General features: G+C 31.6%; 1 protein-coding gene across 3 annotated transcripts in view; it reads left to right on the top strand.

Moving 5' to 3' along the window:
* The window catches only part of MED23 (mediator complex subunit 23), a 117,187-nt gene that overhangs the window by 70,657 nt on the left and 27,401 nt on the right, over nt 1–19,129 (top strand). For all 3 annotated transcript variants that reach the window (XR_015041768.1, XM_085819207.1, XM_085819208.1), the window contains exons 19-24: nt 483–549; nt 1,934–1,987; nt 2,196–2,304; nt 4,549–4,620; nt 11,114–11,224; nt 11,836–11,895. Coding sequence is in view for 2 of the 3 variants with exons in the window: in XM_085819207.1 (XP_085675333.1) it covers nt 483–549; nt 1,934–1,987; nt 2,196–2,304; nt 4,549–4,620; nt 11,114–11,224; nt 11,836–11,895 (473 nt within the window). In the remaining variant the exon portion in view is untranslated. The remainder of the gene's footprint in view (nt 1–482; nt 550–1,933; nt 1,988–2,195; nt 2,305–4,548; nt 4,621–11,113; nt 11,225–11,835; nt 11,896–19,129) is intronic.

Consider the following 19,129-nt stretch of genomic DNA (forward strand, 5'->3'; position numbering starts at 1 on the left):
TCACTGTATTGATGTTTGTGTATTCTTTTATCAATAAAACATTCAAATTACCTTTTTAAAATTTCATTTGAAATCACTTATATAATTGAAGCCCCAATTTAAATTTTATAATGAAGGCTCGATAGTGTCTTTGTCTGTCTTAATTGCCCTACATTCTATTAAAAATCAATAAAAGAAATAAATTAGATGAAAAGAATTATTAAAGCATTAGTTGTAAAGGTGCTAACTATGTCTTAGATAAAATTACAGCATAAAAATTAGTATGTGTATTTGGTAATCATCATTTAACTCATCTTTTTCACCTTGATGTACCAAATCTGCAAATTGCGACATACTTTCCGATTAGAATAAACATGTCTTATTTTATTCATTATTAATTCGAGAAATTATGTGTTGCAAATATGCAACTTTGATGCATGTAATTTTTAATTAGCAAATTGAATTTCTCTGAATTACTAATTCATTAAATTCTTTATTTTCAGCTATGAGTAATGAGAATGATATAATTTCTCATTTCTCTCTACAGGGCTCATCACCTCTTTTCTTGTGGTAAGAATTATTTTTATTCATCTGTTATTGAATGAAATATAAGAATTATAAATTTATATGCTTATTATGTAGTACAGTCAAAAGTCGTTAATCCGGACTCGTCGGGACTTCGATATTTCCGGATTATAGATCATCAGTTTAAATCTCGTAAGATGGCATGCAGAAATTCTAAAATTAAAAATATGAAACCGTAATTTATGAAATAAAGAACAATTATGATCTAAAGGGTATCAAAAGTTGCAAAAAGAAAAAGCTTAATACTTATTTGTTTACTTTATTAAACATTTCTTTCAATGTAAGTTGTTTAAGTTTTGCTTCGTTTCATGTGATAATACTTTCTCTTTAATTCTATTAAACAGACATAATTTCTTGTTCAGTTACAAAGTTCCGCTGTTCAAGTCCTATAATTGCTGTGTTGAGAACACCGACTAATTTGTCAATCGAAATTTTTTCGTTTTCAATAACCTCTGTTACTTTCTTCGCTATCGAAAGCAAATTATAGTCACGAGGAACTTGTTTTAAATCATATCAAAGACGGAGCATATCGAGATGAAATACTACATTTGGTAAGGAATTATAAGCCAAATAAAATAAAAACATTTGCGCTGAAGATAAGGATAGTGCTGACAGATCAACTTCCAATTCACTACGCGCCCGCAGCGGCGACCCCCCCCCCCCCCCCGCTGAGCAGCGTGAAATTGATAAACAGATTTCGGATTTCAAAACATACTTTCGCTTTAGATCCTTTACATATTAACAAATATATATCGGAAATTCTATTTGATATAATCGAAAGTTTAAGCTTACTTTTATAAAATTGCTCTTACAGTCTGCAAAAAATAATAAGCCGGATCCAATTCGAAAATTAAGGAACAACGCAATCATCAACATTAACTGAAATGGATAATTAGATAATTTTAGCTTATACGTTCATTATACATAAAACGCGCACGCGAAAACGTATTCTGCACTTGCGCACACTCATATGCGCGGTCGTAAAAGGTCTTACGCGCACGCGTAAACGCCTATGCGCATGTGTCAACGCGGCGCATACACAGAAAGTTTTTAGTTTCGAGGTCCGGATTATAGATCATTCCGAATTATGGGTGTCCGAATTAACGACTTTTGACTGTATAAAGTTTCAGAGAAATATAGTAAATAATTTAAAATTCTTCAAGTAGTCTTCATCCATATAATTTTGTATAATACTTTTTATATGGATATCAATGTATCACTTGAAATTCTAAAAATATAGTAAATAATTTAAAATTCTTCAAGCAGTCTTCATCCATATCATTTTGTATAGTACCTTTTATATGGATATCATTGTATCACTTGAAATTCAAGTGTATTTGCTAGTATATTTATGAACTTTCCCTCCTAGTTTGCTGTGGAAGATGCTTTTAGACAATGATCGTATTTCTACAATAGCATACAAGTAAGATATATGAAATCAATCTGTTCATTTTCAGAAATCCATATCTAATTTTAATCCATAATATAATTTTAACTTTCATGAACGAATATAACCAAGTTTAGGTAAATTATTGTAATTCTTCTTTACTTCATAGTGCGTATTTTTCAATTTCTAACTGAAAGTATTTATTAATGGTTTTTAAAATAAATTTATATTCCTATTCTTTTAGAATATTGGATCGTATTGGTGCCCGAGCCCTTTCAGCACATTTAAGAACTTTTGCTGATTTTCTTGTCTTTGAATTTGCCAACTCTGTAGGGGGACAACATGTTAATAAGGTTAATTATAGTTCATACTTTCATCAGTCTTATAGCTTAAAATTAAACTATTATTGCATTTGTGTTAAAATTGTGTATCATAATACCTTAAGATTGTCATGTAAAAATATTATAGTGAATCTGAGGATAATTGCTTTATGCTTATTATATGAATGCTGTTTTATTATTGAGAAGATTAATTTTTTAATTTTTAAAAATTTGAATTTTAAGTAAATTTTAGAGCAAATTAAGAAGTCTGAAATTAAGAGGAATTGGAATAAAAATTTTAAATGGAATATTTTTTTTTTTCATAATCAATCATCAAAACATATTATTTCAGAAAATGATAGAAAAAACTCTCTTAACTGCTGTAAGATCAAATATTCAAAGCATTGGTAATAACACCATCCGGGGGGGGGGGTATGTTTATATATCCTAGTTTAGTACACAATAACAAAAACAGGAAGTAGATAAATAATTTGTAGGGGAAAAACACAATTTATGTGGATATCCAGAAAAACATATCCTTGTAATTCAAAAGAAAATCATAAAATAAGGAAAATATGGGTTTCACTAGTTGAATGATTTTTAGTGTAATATTTATTCAAATTGTCTGCCTTCAGTTGCTACACATAATTGTGTCCATAAAATAAAGTGTTCTTTAACTATCTTAATATAATTAGTGTTACACATCCACTCAAGGCTAGTATATAATTGGGCAGTCTGTGCAACTTGTTGATTCCTTTATATAAAGTCCCCCCCCCTAAAAAAATTCTAGTGGATTTAAATCAGGTTATCATGGTGGCCATTTCATGATCCCATATCTAATAATATTAGTTTCAAATGTACTTTTGGAAAAATTGCTGGACTCTGGGGATTCATATGCTGGAACACCATCATGTTAAAACTGCACAAGCCAGACATTATCTTGTAAAAAGTCAGACAATGGTCCATTTAATATTTTTATTTTAATTTATGTGTGCTTTTCACCAAATCAAGTAGTATAAAAAATAAATGGATCAATCAGTGTATCATTTGATAACCCAAACTAAGCAGATATGAATAATAAAAAATTATACATGAGAGAATATTATGTATTTATGAGTTATAAAAGAATATCCTTGAATGACTTAAATAGATATAAAGCAATCTTGATTTATCCTAATATAAAATATTTACCTGACCCCTCAAGGAGTGTGATAAATTTGATTTTCTGGTGCTAAGAAATCCTTAAAAATTGCAAGCTTTAAAATTAAATATCTTGGTCAATTTTTGTCACATGGAAGTCACATTTTTTATATTTCATAATGAGTAACACATTTTTCTAACTATAAGGATGGGAGAACATTAGAAAAATTTAATTTTGTACTTTTTACAAAACTGATTTTTAAATTAAAAAATGAATATTTAGCTAATTTTAAATATTTTTATGACTGGAAGTGTATGTCTGTGACCATTGCTAACAAAATTTTATAGTTCCCCCTTAAACAGAAGAATTTTAGAATTTTTTCCCTTAAATAATCTTTAATTTAAATTTCTTTTATTTTTTTTTTATTTTATTATTATTTGGTTTTGTTTTTGTTTTCAAAAAGTTGTGTTGTCCAAAAGGGGCTTTGTCCCTGAGGGACTATTGTTTGCATTTTGCGATTATGTGTTGAATCACTCTGAATGTCCGTTTCACTTTTCAAACTGTTGCCACCTTATCGCCCTGTATTATATTTGAAGAAATTAAATAGTGAAGAATCTGCATAAATGTATGTATGTTTCTCTCATCGTGATGAAACTACAGAACCTAGAGCCATCAAATTTTGAATGACGTAATCCTACTGCGAATTTAGGCATCTGGAAGCCCAAATTTGAAATTTGGAATCTGTTTTATTATCGATTTCATATTTTGTAAAACTTTAAAAAATTTTTTATTAACAAACTCAAGGATTTCAAAGTGAGCAGTAGCAACGTTGTACAGAAAAAAAAAAAAAATTATCTCCAGCGCGTAAGACTGTGTATCGGAAATTCTAAAGATATGCTCGATTTAAAATTATTTTGCGATATTGCTCTTGAACTGAATTTCATGGTTTAAGTGCGAAGAACATGATATTTAATAAATAAAGGTAACACAGAAAATGTTAAAAAAAGTCCCTTTGGACGTAATTTAAAATCTGAACCCCCCCTTTTTTTTTTACAATCTTCAAATTTAGCAAGCTTAACTGTGATTTGTTGTGTCTATACATTGCTGCATTTATATATATATATTTTCTTTTGCAGTATATTGACGCATTAAATGATTTAATATGGAAATGCCATGTCATACAGTTGGATAGACTTATATTATGTTTGGTAATATTTTTTCTTCATGTAATGATGATAATATAATAATACTTTTTTTTTTTATCTCCCATCTATCTGCTGTCTTTACATTTTATATATTCGTACTTTACCTTTTTTTAATATTGTACATATATTTATTTATTTATACAAGAATATTTCACTTATATGAACTGATTTATTATTAGAGTAACTAGTGAAGGAGAATTCATAAAGTTCAAATGTAATTAACTATTAATTTATGTTTTGCCTCAGATGAAATTGCCATGGTGATGATATGCCACCTGTAATTATTGCTTATTTAGTGGAAAATTTGTATAACTTTTTAGTTTTTAAAATGAAATTCTTATTTTCAGATGAAAAATTCTTGATCTTTATAAAATAAGGTATAGCTGCATGTACATATTTATAATAAATATTTCTGTAAATATAATTTTTCAGCAATGAATGTTTAAATTCTATTCTCAGCATTTTCCTAATTTTTAGCATGCTGTCTATTTTAAAAGTTTGAAATGGAGTAAAATTGTTATATTAGCCATATTAATTAAGCCATTTTGTGAAAAGTTTCTTTATCAAATTGTCAGAGTTCCACTAATCAGTATTTTAATACATAGTCCAGATCTTCATGTCATTAGAGTGTTTTGTAATTAGAAACTCAGGAAAAAGGCAAAAAATCATTTGAAGCAAAAAACTATAGAGTAAAAGACTGAAGATCTTCACCTAAGATTGCAAAGTAAAATCTTGGACTAGCAGTAACATAAAGTAGTCTTCCCCTTCATTCTGAAGGAAGCTGAGTGCCATGAGAAAATATTTGTTGACAGCCCTTTATGGCTTGGCATAATCAGAAGCGATATACATTTATAATTTTACTTTTCGATCTGCAGTCTGTCAAAAAAGTTCCTTTACATTCTAAAAAATTTTCATTTTATGTTCACAGAATTAATTTTGATTACCCTTTTTTTGGCGGGGGTGTTGGAGATAGCAAAGATATCCTTGCACATTTTTTTGTCAAAAAGACAGCAAAAAATGTTTTGTAAAAGAACTGCCATATATTTCTTGGCATGCATGCTATTTATCTTATTGCTAAACATTTGTACAGTCAAAAGTCGTTAATCCGGACTCGTCGGGACTTCGGCGATTCCGGATTATCGATTTTTCCAGATTATAGATCATCAGTTTAAATCTCGTAAGATGGCATGCAGAAATTCTAAAATTAAAAATATGAAACCGTAATTTAGGAAATAAAGAACAATTATGATCTAAAGGGTATCAAAATTTACAAAAAAAAAAAAGCTTAATATTTATTTGTTTACTTTATTAAACATTTCTCTCAATGTAAGTTGTTTAAGTTGCTTCATTTTATGTGATAATACTTTCTCTTTAATTCTATAAAAAGACATAATTTCTTGTTCAGTTACAAAGCTGTTCAAGTCCCGTTAATTGCTGTGCCGAGAATACCGACTAACTTGTCAATCGAAATTTTTTCGTTTTCACTAACCTCTCTGTCACATTCTTCATGTCTTTATCCATTTTTTTGCAGCAATTCCACTTTTTGTTTGTTGGACATCGAAACATACTTTCGTTTTGTAGATCCTTTGGAAGCTCCAGAATCGGAAATTCTATTTGACATAATCGAAAGTTCAAGTTTACTTTTATAAAATTGCTCTTACAGTCTGCAAAAAATAATAAGCGGGATCCAATTTGAAGATTAAGGAACAATGCAATCATTAACATTAACTGAAATAGATAATTAGATAATTTTAGCTTACACCATCCGTTATACATTAAACGTGCAGGCGCAAACGTATTCTGCAGTTGCGCACACGCATATGCGCAGTAGTCAAGGTCTTACGCGCACGCGTAAAACGCATGTGCCAACGCGGCGCATGCGCAGAAAGTTTTTAGCTTTGAGGTCCGGATTATAGATCATTCCAGATTATGGGTGTCCGAATTAATGACTTTTGACTGTATTACTTTTTCATACTCTATTTACTGTATCACCATATACTTATTTTGTTGAAATATTCAGAATTTCTTTCTAAGCATTTAAGAATTGAATTTAACTTCCTGACAGGATAAAAAGAAGTGGGTAACATATCAGAACTTCACCAGTGGCTTTATAGATGTAGTCTCACTGCACTTACTGTGCAGTTTTGCTTCAATTTGAATGGAGAACACCCCAGGAAACAAATCTAAAAGTCTTCCACCTTTCTTCCACTAACACCAAACCTCTTGAGAGAACTTTTGTCTCACCTGTCTTTTAAGTGCCCCTATGCCACAATATACATTTACAAACATTCAAGACTTCTCCTGGATTTGGGCAAGAATTGTATTGCAGTATAGTATTTATTTTCAATAAATGTGAAATAGAGGACCTCCCGCCCCCTCTGAAAAAAGGACATTTTTAAAGACATTCCATATTCAAAATAATTAAAAATTCTGCCAAGAAATTGATCAGCTGTGCATTATTGCTTTGAAGACTGGCATATAACTAACATACATGTGTTTAAAATAACTGTGATCATGTCTGAATACAGTCAAAAGTCGTTAATTCGGACACCCATAATCCGGAATGATCTATAATGCGGACCTCAAAGCTAAAAACTTTCTGCGCATGCGCCGCGTTGACACATGCGCATAGGCGTTTACGCGTGCGCGTAAGACCTCTTACGACTGCGCATTTGCGTGTGCGCAAGCGCAGAATACGTTTTCGCGTGCGCGTTTTATGTATAACGGACGGTATAATCTAAAATTATCTAATTATCTATTTCAGTTAATGTTGATGATTGCGTTGTTCTTCGAATTGGATCCGGCTTATTATTTTTTGCAGACTGTAAGAGCAATTTTATAAAAGTAAACTTGAACTTTCGATTATATCAAATAGAATTTCCGAATCTGGAGCTCTCAAAGGATCGTACAAAATGAAAGTACGTTTCGATGTTCATCAAACAGAAAGTGAAATTGCTGCAAAAAATGGATAAAGACATGAAGAATGTGACAGAGAGGTTAGTGAAAACGAAAAAATTTCGATTGACAATTTAGTCGGTATTCTCGCACAGCAATTAACGGGACTTGAACAGCGGAACTTTGAAAATGAACAAAAAATTATGTCTGTTTATAGAATTAAAGAGAAAGTATTATCACATAAAACGAAGCAACTTAAACAACTTACATTGAAAGAAATATTTAATAAAGTAAACAAATAAATATTAAGCTTTTTTTGTAAATTTTGATACCTTTTAGATCATAATTGTTCTTTATTTCATAAATTACGGTTTCATATTTTTAATTTTAGAATTTCTGCATGCCATCTTACGTGATTTAAACTGATGATCTATAATCCGGAAAAATCGATAATCCGGAATCGCCGAAGTCCCGACGAGTCCGGATTAACGACTTTTGACTGTATATACAAAGGAAAAGAACTGATGTGGAAAAACTTCATAAATTACAAAGAAGATTATGTAGTTGCTTTTAAGAAAAGAAAACTTATTTGTGTAAAGGTTTCTTCTGTCAGTAGATTGTTTTCTAAGTTAATAAACTGTTATTGTCTTTAGACTGCTTTCTAAAATCATATTTAGGATTTAATTGAATGGCCGTATTTTTTTATTCATTTACTGTTCTCAATGTGCATATTTCAGTAATGGAGTCATTGTATTTTTGTAACTATTGAAATCAGCTGACTCTTAATTCTTTCATATAGATTGGTTCATATTTGTGTTTTTTAAATGTTTAAAAAGAACGTGCTCTTTAAGCTGTCTATAAAACATGTGGTTATACTTAGTAGAAAATTTCATCTAAGACAGCCGTTCTCAACCTTTTGACTAATTCGTACCATCTAAACTAACCATCTAACTTTGACTAATGCATACATTTGAACAAAATGGATTTCTAATCCAATTTTCTTTTTCATAATCCATGGGAAAATACATGTTGAAATTATTTTTCAATCAAAAACAACTATTTTTAATGTTGGATGCTAATTCTTATTTTATTTTCAAATTGTTTTCGGTTAGAAAACTTTCTAAAAGTGGTAAAAAGCTTAAAATACTATTATCCAATTCTTTGATTATTAGCTTGAGTTTTTTTTTTTTTTTTTTTTTTTTTTTTTTTTAATCATTTCATTTATTTTATCTGTAATTGTAAACAAATTATCACTTGTATTCCTAAATTAAATTCATTTAACATTCCAAAAATATCAGCTAAATATGCTAGACAAGCCAACCATAATTCACTAAATAAACATTTTTGTATTTAATATTTTGAATCACAGGGAAAAATTTGAATTTCTGATCGAAGTTCAAAAAGATGATTTAAAACTCTGGATAACCACCCTACTTCGGAATGTAACAAAAGTGTTTCAATTTCACCGCCCATCTCTTCATAAAATCATAAACATTCTTGAATTTCAAAGCTCAGCTTTTAATAAAATTCATCATTTTTACAGTTCGATTCAAAATTCAGCTGTTGGATTTTCAGGTTTCCTGTGATTGTTTTGGCTATGAAAGCTTCGCAATGAATGGAGCAGTGAGTAAATTTAGTTTCAGGTGAGACTTTCTTTATTTGATAAATAATACTGGAATATTTTCCTCTTAAAGCCCAAGCTTTGTTACACACAATGCACTTATTCCAAGGAATATCATTCTCAGACTTAAAATTGTCAATTACTTTGACAATTTCATTTGCAGTTGCTCTATCATGAAGAGATTCACAAAATAAATTCTCTTCCACTATTCATTTATCCACTTTGAAATGTATGTGAACTAATAATTAAATGAAGTTTGTTATATCAGTACTTTTATCTAACTGCAATGCGAAATACACTGTGTTTTATTTTTTTGATTAAGTGTCTCTTTTATGAAATTTGCCATTTCATGAATTCGTTGACTTAGCGTATCATTTGATAATGGAATATTGTCAAGTTCATTAGCCACATTTTCATTGAATAATGCTAAAACAATATCATTAGTTTCTTGTAATATAAGGTTTTCTCCAATAGTGTCAGCCTGCCCAGTCTTGGCAATTCTTAGGCTTACTAGAAAACTAGCTTTTAAAGCTTTTTCTCTTGAAGTAACAAAACCTTTCATTTTTTGTTTATTACTTTTGAACTCTGATATTTTTTAGCTCCTATAATTTCCTCTTAAAATATTCTTCGGATTTATCCTTTAAATTTGCATGCTTAAATTCTAGATGTCTTTTAAGAAACGATGGCTTCATACTTTAATTGTATAATAGTTCACCATGAACAACACTTTGAGTTTGAGGGTCCATTTCATCTCTATTCCAAGTAAACCCAAATGATAAGTTACTTTCATTATATTTTCTATAAACTTTTTTTCTTTTCTTTTCAATATTCTTAGTGCTAGTAGATTGTCCTTAATCCATCACTTGTGAATCTCCCCTTTTCCACTTAGTCGATCTTAGCCATTTTTCCATTTTAAAAATCTAGGTTTGTTTTAGTATTTTTTCACAAACATTTAAATGCACAATATATTATGAATTCTTCAAAAACAAGCCATGATATTCTGAAATCGTGTAGAGAAATAAGGAATGCAAAGCAACAAGAAGACAAAATACCTGCTGTTAAAGACAGCAAATTGACGTAAAAAATGTTTCTAATTGAAAAGAGAGCAATATGATCTCGGGAATGGTGGTGACATAAATTGTAGAAATGGTAATAAATCGATCAACTGTAAAAAAATTTCTGAAATACTATTATCTATTATTCTATTATACTTATCTATTATTCTTATTTATGTGATACTTTTTATAGGAACTTGTTTTTATTTGCTATTGAATACAACATTTATTTCCATTACTCCTTTTAAAAACATCATTTATGACAAATTTTGTTATGTCTATGAATAAAAGAATATTTGTAAAAATAAAAATGGATTTTTTTGCTGAAGTCTATGAGTAGCTATTAATGTTGAAAAAAACTCAGATCGCATAAATTTACAAGTGTTAGAAAAAAAACTTAAACAGGATGTTGCGATATTTAATTTTTGAATTTAATAGTTAAGAATACTTTATTTCTTTTCGTACCATCTATTTTTCCTTGCGTACCATACCACTGGTTGAGAATCACTGATCTAAACTAAACATTGTCGAAATTTTATCAGTTGTATTTAATTTTGCAATCTTTAAATTTCATAATAGTTAAACTTAATTTTGCCAATGAATCTTATAATAGACAAACGTAGCTTTTGGCAATTTAAGTATTTAAAGTAGAAATATAACTTAAATATGTAGATTATTTTGAATTTATAATTGTTATTGTTTTATTCTATATGTTATTTTCCTACCTATGCAGTCATATCATTTCTGGCAACTTAAAAATACTTTGTTTCTTTGTGTACATCTATTTTTCTCTTGCAAACCACCGGCTGAGAATCACTGATCATTTAAATAATTTAAATAATTTTGATACCATTTAAATAATTTTGATATTTTACCTCTTTTATGTAAAAGTATTTGCTACATTATAATTCTTTTCTTTTTTAAGGCACTACGAAGTTTTGAAGGAAATGAGGCTCAGGTGTGTTTTTTTATTATCCATATGCTACTCCTTAGACCAACAGAATTCAAGAATAGAGTGTATGATTTTGTGAAAGAGGTGAGATGGTTTTGTTTTACATAAATATATTTTTTTCAGTAATTAAATAAAATTCATTAAAGTGTGTTGTAATTTTTCCTTTAAAGTGTTCTTAATTCTTTTCAAGAATGTTTCCAAGCATTTATTTCTTACTAAAGAAAGTAAATGTAGTGAACTGTTTTGGCCTCTAAAATTGATCAACATGTCTGAGAACATAAATTAATGTTCATATTAAATATCACCTTTCTAAAATGGCCACTTTTACAGAAGGCCAAAATTATCGAACTATGGATGGTCATCTTTTTTTATATTGCTTTGTCATAGGTAAATTAAAATTTTTTCTAATTTTAAACTTTAATTAGCCAGAAACTGCTACTAAATGATGAAATATGCATAATTTATTTTAAATTTTTACATTGATCATCATAATGTTCATGTATAAAATTTCTACTTATAATAATTATTAAATAATGAAGTAATACATTGTTATTCTATTTTATATAGCTGTTAATTTCAAATATTAAATACCTTATGTTTTTAAATTTATATGTAAAAATGCAATTTCAATAAAACTATATGTATGAATTTTTTTATGAAGTTTTAATATGATTTTATCATGAAATAATTTTTAGAATTCTCCAGAACATTGGAAGCAGTCTGATTGGCATGAAAAGCATCTTATGTTTCACAGGGTAAGTAAAATATTTTTAATCATAAGAAAATATTTCTTTTATTAGACTGCATGTGATAGCAGTAAAAAGTGTGAATTCAAAGATAGGAAAATTTATAAATAGTCTTGTAACTGATACTTCTTTTTATAAAACCATTTTTGAATTCTAGCTTTGTTATATGCACTTCATTTAATTATTTTTGCAGTACCTTTAGCCTTTGATGGTCATCAAAGCTCAGCTTACATTTAGTTATACACTGCAGCGGGCGGGCGCAAACAAACTTAGTTCACATTACAGATTTATGACTGGCATATCTTGCACCTATCTGGGGGGAGGGGGGAATTGCTTAATCTCTTTTTGCATCTCTAATAATTTAATATTATTTCTGAAATTTATATTATTTCTGAAAAAAATTGTCCATAAATAACAAATACTAAAAAAATTCCAAATATTTTACCTCATCGCATTTTTCTGTTGAAAATAGGTAAATTAACTGTAGTCATGATCACTGTCAGAAGTCGTTCTTATAGTGTTTATTATTGTCACAATACAGGGTGTTTCATATTAAATAGGCAAAAAAAAAAAATAATAATAATAAAGAATAGCATAGTACAAATTCTGTAATTTATTTATTAAGCCAAAAAAAATAATTCTGAAACTAAAATTATACAATTTTTTATCTGGCAACAGTAAAAAATCATCTGGTTGTGAAATCACCACTAGAAGCATTATTAATCAAAATTCCATCATCCATGCAGGAGAAAGCCTGTTTTGGAATATGATAATATATGATATCATCATTTATCATTGTTCAAAGACATTTTTACCCAAAATTTGGCAAAGAACAACCACATTGCCAGAACATCAAACAGTGGGTGAAGTAGTTTCAGGACACAAACTGCTTGTGTAAGAAAACCAGCCTAGATGAACACCAGCCAAAACCAAAGTAGTTGAAAAAATTCATGAAGCATTTTTACAGAGTCTCACAAAATCAGTGGATTATGCAAATTCTGAATTCAATGTGCCTGATGTAAAAGTGTGGCATGTGTTATGGAAACATCTACAGTTCCAGCGGTACACCTTTCAGATGGTGCAAGCGTTAAAAACCTTACAAAAAACTGTTGTATAAAGCTTTTTGTGAGAATTTGCAAGATAAGCTGAAGGTAGATGTGTATTTAAGGATAAAGCCACTTTTCATGTTTCTGGCAAAGTTAATCCCCATAATTTATGATTTCAAGGGACGAAAAATCCACATGGTATAATGGAACATAGGCATGATTCTCCAAAGGTAAACATTTTCTATCCCATTTCTAACAGTTGTCTTTTTAGTTCTTTTTCCTTTATGGAAAAATCAATTAACAGGTGGATTTACCAAAATATGCTATCAGAGTGGCTGTTCTCTCCAGTTCTCGGCTTCATTCTGCAGCAAGATGATGCTTCACCACATAGGCATAAAAACATATGTTAGTACTTGAATGATAGTCTATGCCATCACTGGATTTGGCATGCTGGGTCAAACAAAATGCTGTTGCTTTGTTAGCCACCAAGAACCCCAGATCTAAACCCTTCTTTTTTTTCATATGGGGTTATGTTAAAGACAAAGTGTTATATTATGTAGGAAATGGACTTGAAAGAAATTCTGGTCAAATTCAAAGTTTAGAGCTTTATGATGATGTTCCTGGAAATGAAATAACTTTATTTTAACAAATAGTGCAGGACTATATGAATGAATCTAGAACATTGTGCGTGTTAAAGAAAGAGAGGGAAAGAAAGACATTCTCTGAAAATAAGCCCTAATGCAACTTTTGGAGCCAAGATTAATATGATACTCAGTCTTATTTTTAGAGAATTAAGGTAATCATAAAATAATCTCTGAATGTTCTATGACTTGTGTTTATTAGGTAAGTTTTTAAAGACTATTATTTATTTAATTTTGTCTGTTGTAAAAAATTCCCATCTCATGAATTTTTCTTTTCCTTCCTTTTTTCCTCCCTTTCCTATAAATTTTATGCATTTAAAATGTACACTGTTCATTCTCACATTATTCCAAACTTTTGCTTTAATATTGTTATGAAATGTCCAGGTGCGATGAGATAGCTTCTCCGCAAAGCAGTTTTAGGGTTGCTATCACATGGCAAGAGAAATTAGGGTTGCCACATTTGGCAAGAAATAGCCCATTTGGCGCCAAAATTGCCAATATGCCAAGGATGAATGGAGAATTTTCTGGAATGAATTCTTACCGGTTTAGCCCAGAATGTTCTCGAACACAAGCTGAAAGCTATATAAACACAACTGGTCTGCAGTCAGTTAGTGTGTGTGTCTCGTCTAGCGAGTCAGTCCGTGTCGATCGAGTTGACAGCCAGGCAGTGAGTGTCGAGTGCACCGAAGGAGTCTGTTAGTGTATCTCGGTTAGTGCATCGTCGAGGGAGCGTGTTGAGCTCCGGAAACGACTGAACCGAAGAGTCGGGAGCTGTGCTCGTTTGTCGTCGAGTGCATCAGGAGTTGTAGCCTGGAGAGTCTCAAGAGTGCGTGGAGTTCCGAGAACGACCAAACAAAGTCAGGAGCTGTACTCTGATGCTTTGCAGCGAAGCTGTCTCCACTGTTATAGCCTGATAACCTGAAGGCTGTGTCGCTGATTGTGTCAGCGTGTTTATAGCAGTTCTTCGACGACCGTAACGTGATTTTGGAGCTGTTCTGATTAGTACTGGCTAAATAAAGTGTGTTTTGATACTTCATCAAGTGTCGTCGTTATTCACTCTAAATCTACGACCCCGTATGAACGTGAAGGAAGAAAATAACGCAACAACTGGTGTCAGAAGAGAAAAACGTAACAATATTAAAACCAATTAATTACTTTTAAAGTAATATGACGTCAGCAATTACATCATCCACAACATAAAATTCCATAAAATATCGTAAACAATAAAATCTTTATTCCAAATAAAAATGCAAAATTAAATTTATTTTTTAATATTTAGAAGCCATAAATAATATTTAGAACACGGAATTTATGCATAATAAAATGCATTATTTTTTAAATAAAATTACAACAAAGTATCGTTACCATAAATAACTTGTCTAGCAATGGGTTTATCATAAGTCATATTGTTCGCCAAAAATCCATGCAACCGTCTATCAAAGTAGCATCAAACATTGCTCCAACGTTTAGTTGGATTAAAATATTATGCAAATTGAATATCGAATTAAAAACCATCATAACGAATGTTTAAAAGAATAAACCCTGCTTTCCCGCAGTCAGTCAGTAATGTCTCATTTAGATGGTGAGTAAGTGCCTCATCTAGAGTGCGAGATAGTGTGTCTCATCTAGTTAGTCCGTGCATAGACTATCGAGTTGACAGCTGGCCAGCGAGTACCGAGTGGGTTGTTGAGTGCATCAAAGAGTCTATTAGTGTCGAGAGAGAGTGTGTTAAGCTCCGGGAATGACTGAACCGAAGTGTCGGGAGCTGTGCTCTGTGTGTCGTCGAGTTGTAGCGTGGAGAGTCTCGAGAGTATGTGGAGTTCCGAGAACGACCGAGCAGAGTCAGAAGCTGTACTCTGGTGCTTTCCAGTGAAGCGTTTCCATCGTTATTGCATGACAACATGAAGGCTGTGTCGCTGATTGTTCCAGCATGTTTATAGTAGATCTTTGACGACTGTAAAAGTGTTTTGGAGCTGTCCTGATTGATATTGATAAATAAAGTGTTGTCGTCGTTATTCACTCCAAATCGACACAAGTCCCATATGAATGTAAAAGAAGAAAATAACGTAACAACTAGTGTCAGAAAATAATGCAACAACTGGTGTCAGAAAAGAAAATAACATAACAATTGATGTCAGAAGTGGGATTTGTGAGTGAATGCCAATGACCCGCCTGCAGAGGAAAACCATGGTGGAGGAGGGACATTTTAGCCGAGATAAAAGCCGGATATGATGAGATAATAGCTGGATATAAAGAGATGACATCTGAGATCAAAGCCGGCCTGGAAGAGAAGAAAGTGCGACGAGAAGAAATAAATGTCGGCCAAGAAAAGGTGCAAGAGCAACTCCAACAGGTGAAAGTTTACGGAAGATATTGGAGGCATAAAAGATGATGAGGAAATGAGAGAAGTGGTAGTTGAAGAATCAAAGGATGTAGAAATGAAGGAAGTAGCTAATGAACTATCTCAGAAAGATCCAGAAATGAAGGACGAAATATCTAACGAGATTAAAGACAGAGATCGAAAAGATGAAGACATTAAGATCGGGAAAGAAGCTTTTGATTCTCAAGTGCCTGAAGTGGAAGAAAGTGAAAATGCGACTGTTAAGTTTGTTGAAACTGATAGTGAAATTATGAAGTCACGGTTAGCAAGTGTTGAACCATCTGAAAGTGCATGTGATGCAGAGATGGGAGAAGCTGATGTACAGCTTAAGCAGTGTACTCCAGTATTGCAAGAAAATTCACTCACCTCGCAAATTATGTGTGCGTCTCATTGTGCAGATTTTTCAGACAAGGACTTGATTTTAAAGCTGGATACTTGTGTTTGTGAAGAATCAGGTTCTGTTCGCTACTCTAATGCAAACATCGGAATTGGTTTTCAGGAAATAGAGGTAAATAAGCATGTACCAATTGCTAAAAATACCGAAGGGAACTGTATGCATGCTGCGAATGAACTACAGAGTGGTGAACAAACAGTTTCACATCTTCCTGTGGATGACAAGTCTGAAAGGACTGAATCTTGAGATTGTGATATGCAAAACATAAGTATATCTGAGAACTGCAAGGGAAAAGTGTTTGACACTGGTATAATTTAATGAAAAGACTGAAACTGAAATTCATTATGAGTTTTAATTTGTATAATATAAAATTTTTATGTGTTTCATTTGTGCATGTAACTTTAATATAGTGTAAATATGTGTTTCTTTAGTTATGTTTGTTTTATGTTTTGTTTGTATCGAAGTTGGATTCTGACCAAGGGTTGTACTTCTGGAAGAACCTTCTGGAATGGATTTTTACCAGTTTATCTCAGAATGTTTTGAACACAAGCCAAAAGCTATATAAACCCTGCTGGTCCGCAGTCAATGGGAGTATGTGCCTCGAGAGTGCAAGATAGTTAGTCTCGAGTTAGTCAGTCCGTGTGGAGTCGATCGAGTTGACAGCCATTCAGCGAGTGCATCGAAGAGTCTCTCAGTGTATCGTGGTTAGTGCATCGTTGAGAGAGTGTGTTAAGCTCCGGGAACGACTGAACCGAAGAGTCGGGAGCTGTGCTCTGTGTGTTGTCGAGTCCATTGCGAGTTGTATCGTGGAGAGTCTTGAGGGTATGTGGAGTTCCGAGAACAACCGAGCAAAGTCGGGAGCTGTACTCTGATGCTTTGTAGTGAAGCTGTCTCTACCGTTGTTGCCTGATAGTATGAAGGCTGTGTCGCTGAGTTTCAGCATGTTTATAGTAGATCTTCTACGACTGTAAAAAGTGACTTTGGAGCTGTCCTGATGAATGTTGGCTAAATAAAGTGTGTTTCGATATTTCATCAAGTGCTGTCGTCATTATTTACTCCAAATCTTCACGAACCCCATATGAAAGTGAAGGAAGAAAATAACGTAACAATTGGTGTCAGAAGAGAAAAATGTAACAATTGGTGTTAGAAGAAAAACGCAACAGTATTATTGTTATTAGTGCATAGCTGTGTAGAGAAACTACAGTATGATCAGAAAATGCTTCATATAAGACAAAATATGACATACTGACAGAGATATGTATTTTGAAATGGAGGTAAAAATGATTGTAATTCCAAACTACTATATAAGCCCTGTGGTTGAATATGCAGCATGTTTAATAGATAGTACCATTTTAGAGTATCCTATCATTCACTAGCATGGCATTCATTCAGTGAGTGCTCAAATTCTTTTGGTTGTGTGTGGTATTGATGAAAGTTCTCAATTCATCCTTACTGAAATGTTATGCAATTTTATGACTGAAGCCTACAGTGTCTCACAAAAGTGATGGTACATTTGTGCTTTACGAAAGGAAACTGTTGTAAAATAAATTAAAAAAACATGTAAAAATTTTTTGTGGGTGTGTTTCATACTTAAATTTAGTAACAATTATTACATAACATACATTTTCTCAAAATATTAAAATTGTAATTTAATAAAAACACAATTGTTTAGAATGGAGCAAAAAATGGCTCACATAAGTGATGTGACACTTACTTTTCCATCAAATATTTATCCAAAAATTTTACTATCTTAAAATGTTTTAATATTTTGTTGGATTTCCTTTTACTTTTAAAACGTGATTTAATCTTCTTGGGATGGATTCGACTAATTTTTTTGTGATTTCTGGAGGGATTTTACCCCATTCTTCTTGAAGCAATGATTTTAATTGTTGTTTTGAAGAAATGGTGTGTTTGCAAATTCTTGATTCCAATTCTTGCCAAATATTCTCTATGGGATTTAAGGCTGGAGATTATGGTGGTGTTTTTATTATTTCAGGACAGTTATACAGCAGCCAGAGTCTAACGTTCAAAGCAGTGTGCTTGGGGTCATTGTCCTGGTAGAATTTAAAATCGTTATGAAGGGTCAATTTTCGTGCTGAGATTTCAAATTTTGATTTAAAATGTCAATATACTTGTACTGATCCATTATACTGTCAATAAAAACAAGATTACCAGCTCCAGCGGACGACATACACCCCCATACCATAACTCCTCCTCCACCATGTTTTACTGTTGGCACCAAGTTCTGTTTACGAAATTCTTCCCTGGGTTTTCTCCACACCAAGGTTCTACCATCAGAACCAAATATATTAAATTTACTCTCATCAGCAAATATAACTTCATTCCAGTAATCAGAATTCTTATTTTTGTTGGATTTTGCGAAAGCCAGTCTGAGTTTTCTATTCTTTTCACTTACGAAGAATTTTTTCCCGGCTGCTCTACCGTGATATCCAGCAGATCGAATTACTCTTCTAATAGTCTCAGGATTAACAATTACTCCATATAATGCTTGTAAATCAGCAGCAATTTTAGGAGCACTCATTCTTGGATTTTTTTTTAATATTTTGAACAATAATTCACTTTATTCCATTGGATAGCTTTGATGGTCGGCCAGGTCTTCTTTTATCCTGAATCATATGATTCTTTTTATATCGTTTAATGATATTAAAAACTGTTGAATGACTCATGTTAACTGTTTCAGCAGTTTCTCTTAATAGATTTTCCATGTTCAGTATGCAAATTAATAACTAATTTTCGAATTTCAGGCAAAGTTTCTTTTCGT

This window comes from Stegodyphus dumicola, chromosome 6, assembly GCF_044657685.1.
Source record: "Stegodyphus dumicola isolate Sdum_Otavi_A_Nest chromosome 6, ASM4465768v1".
Taxonomy (NCBI): domain Eukaryota; kingdom Metazoa; phylum Arthropoda; class Arachnida; order Araneae; family Eresidae; genus Stegodyphus; species Stegodyphus dumicola.